This window comes from Myxocyprinus asiaticus, chromosome 13 (genome assembly GCF_019703515.2).
Source record: "Myxocyprinus asiaticus isolate MX2 ecotype Aquarium Trade chromosome 13, UBuf_Myxa_2, whole genome shotgun sequence".
In the NCBI taxonomy this organism is placed as follows: domain Eukaryota; kingdom Metazoa; phylum Chordata; class Actinopteri; order Cypriniformes; family Catostomidae; genus Myxocyprinus; species Myxocyprinus asiaticus.
In genome coordinates this window covers 28618023-28631196 of record NC_059356.1, presented here as the reverse complement: position 1 = coordinate 28631196, position 13174 = coordinate 28618023, and the positions used below count along the sequence as shown (strand labels likewise).

Here is a 13174-nt window from a genome sequence, read left to right as displayed (position 1 = left end):
GTTTACTTGATAGAAGTAATGCCCACATTTCGCGCTAAGCATTACAGGACGTAGGGAAAAGGTGGAGAATTTGAAAGGCTAGCGATCCACTGTGCACAGATGCTAAACAGAAATACTTTGGTCTTTAGTCACCATTATGTGGCTGTATTAGGCTGTATTAGGTGTTCCCCCGAAAAATTAATGTCATTAGGGTGAGTAAACAATGACAGAATTTATATTTTTGGGTTAACTATCCCTTTAATGTGTCTTCCTCATTTGTGTGGTCTGTGTTTGCATTTGTGATTTGAAACACTACCTGTGTTCTTTCTTAGATGTACCGGTTGACTCTGCGCAGCAGTAAGGACACTGTCTCCAAGCGTCTTTGTGAGCTGCTGGCAGAACAGTTCTAGACAGTGAGCTAAGACCAGCGCCATCTAGAACCAACACCCAGACCAGACCAGCGTTCCACCTGAAAGACCCCAGAATAAAGATTCCACAAAAGCATTCATACATAAGGGAAAAAGTAGCTGTCAGCCTCTGGCAGCCATATTACTGTCCTTCTGATAATGATTATTATTATTACTGTTAATATCATCAGCGCTGCCCTTGTTTTTATTGATGTTTACCTATGTGTGAGCAATGGAATGAAAGGAAGTGCGTGTATGTTTTTTCGTACATGTGTGAAAGAGTCATGGTGATAGTTCTGTTCTCCGTCCTGCCTGTTTAACGATCAACTCCTGTGCTTGTTTTGACTGCTGGTGTGTATTGTGGTTTGGGGGGAGGGAGAAAAGTAAAGAAAAAGATGCAATTTGAGGAAGCATTCCCTCTTTCCTGTTTTATCCATTAAGTTTCAACCTTAAGCCACTCACACGTGTTAGACTGCACATTAGCTGTTTCTTTGGAACATTCCCTTTTAGCCAGTTGTTGAGTGGACTGGGTAAGTCTGTTAGCAGGACAGAAAAACACGATCTCAATACACTAAAAGAAATGGCACTTCCTTTTAAAGAGGCCAGAATCACTAACCCCATCCCTTTATCTCTCCTTTTCCTCCTCCACTGAAGTCTGTCAGATCCAGAGCCATTGGTGTACATAGAAAAATATATTTCAGTAGTATCCTACAAGCATTTCCAATTCATGCCACCATGGTCCTTCTGACAAAAAAATGGCCAGTGCACTTTAAGAGGCTTTGCGAGGAAAGGCTTTTATAGTCCCACCCCTTTTTCCTGTTCTTGTCATATGTATTCAAAACTCGTCCTGACCGCATACCTGAAAAAAAATTATTGAAAAACAAATCTCTATATATAAATATATATATATAACCATGTAAATGATTTCCCTTCATGGTTGCATTTGTATGTCTCCCTGTTGTTGTTGATAGTGGTATATTGTCATTATGTTTGTATTCTTAAGTGGTCTAATGTTTTTGCTCTTCTTTCGGACATTGCATTCTGTACTATGAGTGAATTGGCATAACGTTTCAGGTTTGTCATACAGTGTTAAACAAGGTGGGGTGGAATGAGAATAAGACTAAGTTTAGCAGAGGGAAGGTCAGGTCCCCATGAAGAGTGCAACAGCAGTGGACCTTCATTTACATGTCTCAATTTTTTTTTTTTTTTTTTTTTTTAAATAACTTGAAAGAAAAAATTTAAAAAACATCTGTTGGACTTTGACATCGTGTGTTCATCCTCCAGCACAGTTATTGACTGAAATTAATAGTAGATAGTGGTTACCACATAACTAAATCCTTACATGACACACAATTAACTTTGCTCTGTTGAGTGGTGACTGGCCTCCCATGTAGACACATATTTGCTTGTCTTGCAGCGATAAAACCTGGGAAAGTACTTAGTTTGTGAAAAGTTGTGCAAGAAATTTGTCACATGCGCACAGTTGTACACACAACCATACATTCTTAGGCTTAGAGGACAGGGGCTTCGGGGAGCACTGGACCAAAGCATCTGCCAACTGTCAATCACGTACAGGGATCATAATGATTTTGGTCAGCATTGTGTGGCGAGCGAATGTGTGGTATATTCTGTGCGTGTGGTGTGTGATCCATGTAAAAAAATATTATGAAATGTATAGGACACTGTCATATTAGTTCAATTTAAGGGGTCATGCTTCCCTCAATGCAGAGATGCAGTACTGGGGACATTGTCATTGTAGTTGATTAGAGAGTCACAGTCATGGTGTGTGTGTTTCTGTGTGTCTATGCCGTATCCGCTAGCTAATGCAGCCCCAGTGTATCTCTGTTCAACCTGTCAGATACCTGTGTTAGATTAAATTTACTCTGTACTGAATAATGTGAAAGTAAAATTATGCCATATACTCGAACCAGGTGTTTTCATTGTGTGTTTTAGGGGTGGGAGATCAGGAGAGCTGACAGCATGAAGCACAAGCTAGGCCATTATCTCTGAGCACACTGTTAAAAGTAGCAGCACACTTATACACCTGTGCATAATCAAAATATATGCGTAAGTCTGTGCTAACCAACTAGCACCAGTCTTCACAATCATTTTTAACCTCTCCCTCAGCCAGTGTGTCATTCCCACATGTTTTAAGTCCTCCACTGTCATTCCTGTCTCCAAAACCGCCCGTTCAGCCTCCCTGAATGACTACCGTCCAGTAGCACTAACTTCTATAGTGATGAAGTGCTTTAAAAACAGGTCAGAGCCTACGTCTGCTCCTCCCTCCCCAGCTGTCTGGACCCATTACAGTTTGTGTACCGGTCAACAAGTCCACAGATGATGCCATTAATCACACCCAACACACTGCCCTCTCCCATCTGGACCAGTGGAAAGGGAACTACATGCGGATGATGTATGTGGATTACAGCTCCGCATTTAACACCATCGTCCCCTCACACATCTGTAAAAAGCTCCAGAACCTGGGGCTGAACTCCTCTATCTGCCACTGGATCCAGGACTTCCTGACCTGATGCTCCCAGGTGGTCATGGAAAACTACACTTCTTCTACGCTCACCCTCAGCACTGGAGACACCCAGGTCTGTGTCTTCAGCCCCCTGCTTTACTCCCTTTACACCAATGACTGCTGGGCCAAACACAGCTCCAACAAGTTGGTGAAGTTTGCTAATGACAGTGGTGGTAGGCCTCATCACTAACAATGATGAGAAGGCCTACTTAGAGGAAGTCGATGTCCTCTCCATATGGTGTCAAAAAAACAATCTCTTCCTGAATGTCACCAAGACCAAGGAGATGGTTATTGATTACGGGAGGAAGCAAGTGAGGAACTACAGCCCCCTGATGATCAATAAGGCCACAGTCGAAAGGGTGAGCAGCTTTAAATACCTTGGGGTCCACCTCACAGAAGACCTCTCCTGGACAGCACACACAAACTTGGTGACAAGGGTGCGCCAGCACCTCTACCACCTACGATGCCTGGCCAGGTTCAAGGTTTCCCATAGAGTGCTGAGAGCTTTCTACACTGTGGAGAGTCTTCTCACAGGGAGCATCACAGCCTGGTTCGGAGGCACCACGGGCCAGGATCGAAAGGCGCTGTCCAGAGTGGTGAGGACAGCGGAGAAGGCTATCAGGACTTCTCTCCCCTGCATCACAGACACCTACACCCAGCAATGCAGGACAAGGTCCAGGAGAATTATCAAAGACTTTCACCACCCCGGATACAGACTCTTATCAGTGCTCCCATCAGGGAAACGCTACCAGATCTTAGGACCAACACAGAGAGACTCAGGAGGAGTTTTTATCCTCAGGCAATCCGGCTACTGAACGAGGACACTTGAGAGAGTCTGTATATTCCTGCTTTGCACACACACAGTTTGCACTATAATTTTAATTTACTAAACGTTTTGCACAATGCATAGTTCTGTATATTTCTTTATAGTCGACTATATTATATTTTTTATCATTATGTCCTTAGTTCACTGTTGGTTCTGTTTGTTGCACTGTGTGACGAGGAACAACATTTCACTACATCACATGTATGTAATATGTATGTGACAAATAATAAAACCTAACCTAATAACTCTATTAAACAAGACAGTTGTTTTGTATTAGCATTAATAGTTTGTTTAATAAATGGATGTAAATTATTTTTAATTGTAAGTAGGGCAACACTGCATAGTGTTCTGTTTTGCAGCTGAAGGTGAGTGGAATGATCTGGGAAATGTGCATGACCACAAAAAAATTGAAACATAATGATATCTTTAGTAGAATGCATCGCATAAAATTGTATAAAACAGAGCATAACAGCACAGTTCCTTGTGCAAAATGCATGTAATTATGATGGCAACATGTAAATGTGTCCACTGAGCTAAGCGTTCTGAATAATGCATTTTGTGTTCGAGAGAACCATTGCTCGCATGGGATGTTGAACAGAGCTTGGTTACAAAAACATCAAAAGATAGAAAAGTCTCATTTGACTGATTAAATGCATTCGAACAGTGTGCTTTTAAAAATGCCAACAGAGAGAAAGTGGTCGTTGAATTAAAACCCGATTCATCACAATAAAAATGCCGAGCTCTTCAAGGCAAATTGATGATGGCGAACAAATAGAGCGTGCCCGCGCGCGCGTCAAAGTGCAGCCTTGAGCGCCGATTGGCTGAAAATGACATCACATACAATTGTACTATTCTTAGCTTCTGGAAACGGGATGACCTCATCTTTTTCCTCCCTCTCGCAGGTATAGACATGCAACAACAAATAATGTTAGAGGCGCAGACAGAACGGAGAGCAACACGGGAGCACAACTTCTGAGAGGAGAGATAACGGAACTATTTATAATTAAGCAGATTGAACATTTCTTAGCACAAGTTACTCGCTTCCTCTTGTGCTTGTTTACACATTCGTCCACCAGCTTTGTCGGACTTTCCCAACCTTTTTTGATTTCCCTGGGCACTCTGTTGACTTTGACAGTGCCGGTGAGTATCAGCTTTTGGTATATTGTGATTAAGCCTAACGCGTTTATAGCCATTGTGAATGCAATTTTTGCTATTTTGGTACAGTTTTGAAAAACCCGTCTTTTCTACTGTTTGATACGTCATACTAATACAATGTTGTTCTGTATATTTCCTTTCTTTACAGGTTCGAGGTTCGGATTAATTACATTTACAAAAGATATGGTTTACTACAGGGACAGTCAGTCCGAGCGGCCGCCGTTGTCGTGTATTCTGCCGCATCTCTACCTTGGTGCAGAGACTGATGTAACGCAGGTATGTTTTCAGTTCTCTAATATATATATATTTTTTATTATTATTATTTTGTATTGCATATATCTGCATGATGGATGAGTGCAGAATCCTCCCCATCCCATCTTAAAATAGTTATTTACTTCATATACCAATTTTAAAACTGTTTGCTCTATTGGCGCAGTCGTCCGTGTTGTGCGTTCATAACGTCTCTCCGTAACTTTTTCACCTTTTTACCCTTTGTTTACAACCACAGGATGGTTTATCTGACCGAGGGATCTCATACGTACTAAGCGTGAGCCGATGTTGTCCTCAGCCGTCATTTCTACCCCAATCCCAGTACCTCCGTATCCCAATAGACGACTCCCTTCGGGATGACCTGCTTCCCTGGATTCCTCAGGCGTTGCACTTCATTGGTGAGGGACCCGGAAACCCACTGCTTACATCAGCTTATATTTGCATCTCAATTGCATAACATCATTAATACTATTGATGAATAGAAAGATTATGGAAATATACTGTGCTTGTCATGCATTTCACCACAATTTTCTTATGCTAATGTGAGAAAATTGTTACTATATAGTGCACCATATGCTCTAAAATGCATGGTTTTATTAAAACAAATGAACTTTTTTCAGATGGGGCCATGTCACTTGGCTGCTCAGTCCTGGTCCACTGTGCTGCAGGAATCTCTCGGTCTCCAGCACTCGCTGTGGCCTATGTTATGTATAGTCTGAAAATGGATCTGGACCATGCATACAGGTAATGTGTTTATGTTGCACAATGAGACTGTGCATTAAAATAGAAAGAGACAGACTTATGAAATTTGTGTTATTATGCGTATATGAGAGGATTAAACGGAAGTGCACTGATCTGAGCTGTTTATCAAAAATACGGTTGATTAATTACGGTTGAGCAAATAACTGAATAATCCCTGTCTGCTCATTCCTTAGGTTTGTGAAAGAACGCAGACCTACAATTTCACCTAACTTCAACTTCCTGGGCCAGCTGCAGCTCTTTCAGGGAACACTATCTTTGAAGAATAATAACAACACAAACCTTCACACTCAGTCGCAGTCAGTCGAACCTTTGGATAACTGCCTGCAGCCCACCAATGACAAAAACAATAGCAGTTCTACAGTGTCGCTGTTAACTAAATTAAACCTTCAGAGCAACATGGACAACAACTGTATAATTAATGGGCATACTGAGGATTCCAAAGTAAATGTACACTGTGAGAACAAGAACAACCAAGTGGAAAATATTCAGAGCCAAGGCCAACACGATGAGGTGATGAAGCCAGAGTTTACCTTATCTCTTTCAGACAAGCTTGGAGCTCTCAGTCTCCACACAAATCCTGTAGAGTTACAAAGACCAGTCAGCATCCCATCTCAGACACCAAAGCTCAACCCACTTAAGCCTACTTCTCTACAAATTCCATCCGGCCGCATTTCTCTAGCTGAGAAACGCCAAAGCCTTACTCTTTCCCTAACACCACTGAGTGCAGGTCCTCATACTCACCAGAAGGGGTCAACAGGAAACAGTAATGATTTGAAGCAGAGCTCGACATGCAGTTCTACAGTTATTCAGATGGGGGAGTCCGATGGCCTGGGTAGAGTCAAGATGGAGATGCCTGTAGTAGAAACCAGAACAGAACCAAAAGAGGTAAACAGGTTCAGCAGCAAGCAGGCTTCAGCCAGACAAAGCTGCTCAAGATCACATAAAAAGAAGAGTAAACTAAACAGAGACAACCCCACCTCCTCTTTTAGCAGAGCAAATGAGGAGCAACAAACATCAAAAACAAAATTATTAAACAATTCAAGCACAAGTTCACAGAGACAGATCCAGGGACCATGCGGCATCGCAACTTCCCCACTGGAGCTTTTAGAGAAGGAAGTTATTGGTGGTGTAGAGGCTGTGGAGGGTATGGATGGTGACCAGAGTCCCCTGTCTCCAGTCAGTCTAACAATCAACAAAATACTGGACTGGGGAGAACGCATGCTGCTCGGGGTCTTACTTGGTCCACATATTAAAGTGGGACAGGCTGCTTTGCCCTACAGATGTTGAGGGGGAACTGGTGGTATGGATTACTCTATTTAAAGATACAGGTGTAAACAAGAACTCTTTTAGCAAGGCATAAGAAAGGAAGTGTGATTATACTTTACTTCCCTAATGAACAGGAGGGAACTTAAATGAAGAAGAGGACATTATGGACATAAAAGCATACTGTATGTATAAGTGTGTGATGATAGTGCATGTTCATTCAAGACTATTGGACAGACACCGTTTGACAGACTGATCAGTCAGTGCCTGTTTGCTGCTGACTCATGTATAAATCACTGAATGTCTGCAGAGAGACATGCATTTTGTTCTGTTATAATGCACAGCCTGCCCGTGAATTTATTTATTGAAATATACTGATAATTGTTATTTATAAAGGGGTATTTTGTGGATGGAATTTTAACACTATAGCTTGTACTGAAAACAGTGTTCATTAAAGACAACTATTTTACTCTGTTTCTTCGTTTTTTATTTTCGCTTACTTTAACTCTTTTCAATGCACAATTTTCCAGGACATTTTATGTGCCACACGGTTGTAATATTTAAACAAAAACTCACTAGTGGTTTTTGGAGGGGTATTCTTTATTTATTTTTTCTTATAAATTCCGTATTCAACAGTTTAATTACATTTCATCATCAAAATGGTGTCTAATCAAATTAATTTAAAATAATCAAATGAAAATATATTTATTTAATTAATTACAATTTTCAACATAACATTGCATTGTTTTGTCATATGAAGTGCTACACAACAGAACATCACAGACGTGAGATTTTGCTTTAATACAATATTATTATTATTTAATTGCATTAAACATGACCTTTTTTCCCATTTCATGTGTACATTTAAATTAAGCTTTTATTTTAGCATTTCTGTGTGTTTTTGACAGTAGTTTCTCATCTCTTGTTAACCAGTTTGCTACATAGCCATTGTGATTATTAAACCCCAAAAAGCAATGATTCCATTAATATACATATACAGTCTGTATGTGCTGCACGCTTCATCTACTATATATACACACACCCAGAGCATGTGTGATGCTCATTATGAGGTGATTTAAGCATATGAGCGGCCGACTTCACACATTCATTTTGAAGCATGCAGCACATGCAGATGATATGTTTATGTAATTAAATCGCAGCCTTTTGCGGTTTAATAATCTCACTTGGACACAGGGGCGGACTGGCCAAAAGAAAAACAGGGTGTTGCAGTGAGAGCTGGAGGGGTTTAAACTGGTGGGTGTCTCCAGAGTCATAGCCCTACACTGGGGCTAGTCAACTGGCGGCCCATGGGCCAAATCTGGCCGCCAATCATCTTTGTCTGGCCCTTCGACTGTTTTTGATAAAACTGGCTCGCCATCTGAAATACCATTGCGCTCTCTGTGCAAAACTCAGCGTTCACTAGCGCGAGCCTCAGCAATCAGTGGTGAGTTTAACAACGCTCATTGGCACGTGCAACAGCATTTAGCAGCCATCAGTTGTCCAGACCGAAGCGCGAGTTTAAGCTTTTCTGGCGATAGTTCAGTTATACTGCTTTGCTAAACATGGATCGCACGGTTTAGGTGAGCATTTAATAGCGTCTTTTTTTATATGTATTTTTTTATTTTATTTTTTTTTTTATCAAATGTATATAAATTGCTTAGTTGTATGGAGTGCGGTCACATCTACAAATGTAACAAATGATCACCGCGGTTGTGACAGAAATGTTGTCGGCACATATGCACATTAGGCAACAAAAGAGAAATCAATTATGAAAACTGAACATTCGAAGGAAATGCACTGAAAAGTTTGGTTTTATTCACTATTCTTGAAGTGTCAAACGATCGTGTTTCATCTGTTCAGGGTCAGGGTCTGTAAGGCTCGTAAAAAAAATGATAATGTGAAACTGAACCTACAAATATCCTGATTGTATTTGGTTCTATACAGCTGTGAGTCAGCTCTAATCACGAACAGCATCAACTCAGTTTTTTCTTTTTTGTCAATGAGTGCTATTGTGTGCAGTCACAATAATTGCAGGACTAATTTTTTCTTCACTGAATAGGATGATACTTTATAGAGAAAATGGAAGAATAAGCATTTTATTGTATCTCTTTTTTCCCCCCCAAAAAAATGTAATTTAAATACAGCATTACATTTTTATTTGACCATTGTTTTCATATATGGGTTGATATTGTGAGAGGGCTTTAGCAGATCTAAATGTTTTTATTATTATTATTATTATTATTATTATTATTATTATTTGCAGCGTATTAATGGTGTTTTTGCGATAAAAGCGCTAGCTAAAATGAATACGGATAATTGATTGGACCCCGCCATGTTTTCATCTGGATAATCTGGCCCCCTCAAGGTATTTGAAGAGCCCTGCCCTACACCCTGTTTGACATATCCTGGGAGGCGAGCATCTGAGACTATCAGAGATCCTCCAACCTCCGTTGCAGAGACTGTAACGGTTAATTAGCGTATTACGACAGTAAGTCACCGTTTGGAGATGCCTTACAAGTGAATGGAGAGAGCCGTAAACTAGGAGCAAGGTAGTTTTGTTTTTGATATTCCAGACACATTCAGCGATAAACGGCGATAACTCTTAAACGGCTTAGAAAATATTTTCCAAAATAGTATTACTGTAAAACATGGAAAGATAATAATATTCGTCAAGCTTGTTTTCATTATTTTCACTCATTATTATTAGCATTTGCCTGAAAAAGCCGTCGTAATGTGAGTTACCCCGGGAAGAGGTCCTCCTGTAACAGCGGCAAGTAAGGGACCGTGGAGAAAGTGCATTTTTATTTATTTATTTTTTATTTTATTTTTTTTTGTAATAGCTTGGTGTGTGAACTGCATGTCCAATATAAACCTTCTTTTTGTAATAGGTTTTTTTTAATAAATGACATAGAGACACGAAACCAACGTCATTCAATAGAGTAGGACAGTGCGCAATTTTCACAACCATTCGTTTTACGCATCCCTAGTGGTGGAATAGGGAACTGCACGCCCAGAATCACCTTTCTTTTTGTAATATGTCCTGTGACATACACATCACTGTAATTCACACAACGTTGCGATCATGTCATAGCTGTTACCACACAGCTGCATACAAATATTGAAGAACAGTAATACCTGTGTATGTAACAAGTAATAACATAGAAATCAAGCATTATTCGTTGGACTACACTGAATCTTCATTGGTAATAGACAACTACTGAACACATTAAGTTATTGTAAAATGTAATACCTATAAACTACTATTTCAATCGATTAGCAGTGTGTCCAGTAACACAACCATCTCTACAATTCTTGAAGGTATAGTTTCAGTAACGACTGCTTCTTTAGCATTTTCATTACATTTAAGTAAGTGTTGCAGCATGGGTTAAATGGTAATGACAATTTCCCATAATTACTAGAATTTATACACATGATGTGTTGTGTAGAACCTTCTTTCTTACACTAATTGTTGTGACCATAAATACACTTTAGTAATGATGTAGTTCTTCAACATACAATATGCAACTGCCCATAGCATACCTCAGATCACCAACAAACTTTGTTGTCCGGTACAGATGCTAGTGTGTCAGGGGACACGCTGTATCCCAAAAGATTTGGAAGCTAGCAACATGTCATTCAAACAAGACAGTGCCAAAGTACATGTACTACATGCCAAATTCTGGTTAAACATATTTGTGGAAAACAAACTTTAAACAGGATTTGCAGTGCAGTAAGCTGTCAAGACGGAGACAGGCATGATTTAGTAAATATCTGTGTATATTATACTTAACTGTTGCCCAGCTATGAATTAAAAACAATATTGTATAGACAGTACTGTGTATGAAAGACCCATACAGTAATGAGTGAAACATTACTGTTACATATAGGTGCATATATTTAACTCCCTACGGGTTTAGGTCAAGCGTTGCCCTGCTGACTACTTGATAACATCATACTGACTACAAATAACATCATAACAAATGTATAATCAACTTTTATTAAGTTAATCAAAAGCACATATTTCTTTATCTGCCACAAATTATAAAAGTGTATATGATTATATGCAGAAGTTAATATTGTAATGTCATTAATGTAGTATGAACAAATGTAGTAAAGTTCATCTGTACATTAATATGTTTGTTATAATAAAAAAAAGTGTACAAAGTTTAATTGTCACAATTTCCCCCCACCAGATTCAGTGCAGTAACTGCAAACGATGGTACCACTCCTTCTGTGTCAACATGATGAAACAAGACATCATCAGATTTAAGAGAATAAAGTGGTTGTGTGTGATCTGTGGGTAAAAACTTAAGCACATTTAAAGATTGTATAGGCATATAGAAATAAAAAAAAAAGTGTTATTTTCTGTACAAGATTCTATACATTTTGCAATTAATGTGAAATGCAGGCAATACACAAGCTGTTATTTATGGTTTAGCCATGCAAGGCAATCACACAATCTGAAATATATGAAGATAATTAACCCTTGAGTGGTGTTAATTTTTATGTTATTCACCCAATGTTTGTGGGTCTGATGGAGCCACAACTTTTTTGTGTTTTTAACGCAAAGTATGCATGTAAATGAGTTTGGTCCATCTCCTTCCATCTCTCTCCAAAAACACAAATTCTCTCAAACTTAGTGCTGTCCAGAAGATTTTCTATATGGTGTTTGGGATAAAAATGTCAAAAGAAGACTTTATGTCCTGCACATAAGTAACCGCCATCCGCATCGGCCCTAGTTGCATCCTTATAACATTGTCAGCCATACGGGGTGGCTCATTCCCTACTGATGAGCTTGTTGTAGATAGGCTGGTCCTGGGGCTGACTGAGGGTCAATCTCATCCTCTTCTTCCTACTCACTGTCAGACTCAGAATGGACAGGGACATAACACTGGTTTCGTACCCCCATGCTTTTCGACAAAAAAGCTATTACAAAAAGAAAGGTGATTTTGGGCGTGCAGTTCCCTGTTCAACCACTAGGGGTAAAACGAATGGATGTGAAAGTTGCGCACTATGCTACTCTATTGAATGACGTTGGTTTCGTGTCTCTATCTCCTTTAACAAAAAAGCTATTACAAATAGAAGGTTTATATTGGACATGCAGTTCACACACCAAGCTATTACAAAAAACAAACAAACAAAAAAAAATGCACTTTCTCCACGGTCCCTTACTTGCCGCTGTTACAGGAGGATCTCTTCCCGGGGTAACTCACATTACGACGGCTTTTTCAGGCAAATGCTCATAATATCGAGTGAAAATAATGAAAACAAGCTTGAAGAATATTATAAGCTTTCCATGTTTTACAGTAATACTATTTTGGAAAATATTTTCTAAGCCGTTTAATAGTTATCGCTGAATGTGTCTGGAATATCAAAAACAAAACGACCTTAACCTCGCTTCGCAAGATTGCCTGCGGCTTCTCTTGTAAAAAAAAAACAAACAATTTTATCGTAGTAAACTCCACACATAGTTAATTCAAAAAAGGATTGTTTAGTGTAAAACATGTTAAAGATTAGCGGACAGGCAGTCAACTCATTAAGTGATTAGCTGTTTCCTCACAAAAGCAGGTTTTTCAACACACTGAAGCATCTCCTCCAAAGACATCCATTAAAAAAACGACCTCTTGCCTCCTTTCCAGAGTACCGCCCTGCATTGCTTTTGCTAACCTTATAGGCTCTTTTCATAGAAGGTCTGTGGTCTAATCCAAGTCTACATTAAAATTCTTTAAAGTTTCCATCGGTTTCTTTTCATATAGTTTTTTCAGTCTCGCAAACCCCATATGAAACTGACTTACCGACTCTCGTTACAGGGTCCATACAGACACCTAGACCACTATAAATGTCAACACATAGTTTTCACTTTCACTACTTTTTATGTTTTATTTTTTACGTTTATTTACACGGATAATGAATTTTAAAGTTATTATACTTGTAAAGTAATATCTAAACGTTTACTGTAATGCAGACAAGCCAGGCCCTTTGCCAAAT

The 13174-nt window shown here is 39.4% G+C and overlaps 2 protein-coding genes across 4 annotated transcripts in view; both read left to right on the top strand.

The window, feature by feature from the left end:
* LOC127450452 (AP-2 complex subunit alpha-2-like) overlaps window positions 1-1601 on the top strand; it is a 48421-nt gene extending 46820 nt beyond the window's left edge. For all 3 annotated transcript variants that reach the window (XM_051714564.1, XM_051714562.1, XM_051714561.1), the window contains one exon: window positions 312-1601. In XM_051714564.1, coding sequence (XP_051570524.1) covers window positions 312-389 — 78 coding nt within the window. In that variant the 3' untranslated portion in view covers window positions 390-1601. The remainder of the gene's footprint in view (window positions 1-311) is intronic.
* Window positions 1602-4671: 3070 nt separating this feature from the next.
* LOC127450460 (tyrosine-protein phosphatase vhp-1-like) lies at window positions 4672-7660 on the top strand. The gene is made up of 5 exons (XM_051714573.1): window positions 4672-4876; window positions 5040-5167; window positions 5400-5559; window positions 5782-5905; window positions 6097-7660. Exons 2-5 carry the CDS (start codon window positions 5075-5077, stop codon window positions 7208-7210), a joined length of 1491 nt encoding a protein of 496 aa, XP_051570533.1. The 5' UTR covers window positions 4672-4876; window positions 5040-5074; the 3' UTR covers window positions 7211-7660.
* The last annotated feature ends 5514 nt before the right edge of the window (window positions 7661-13174 follow it).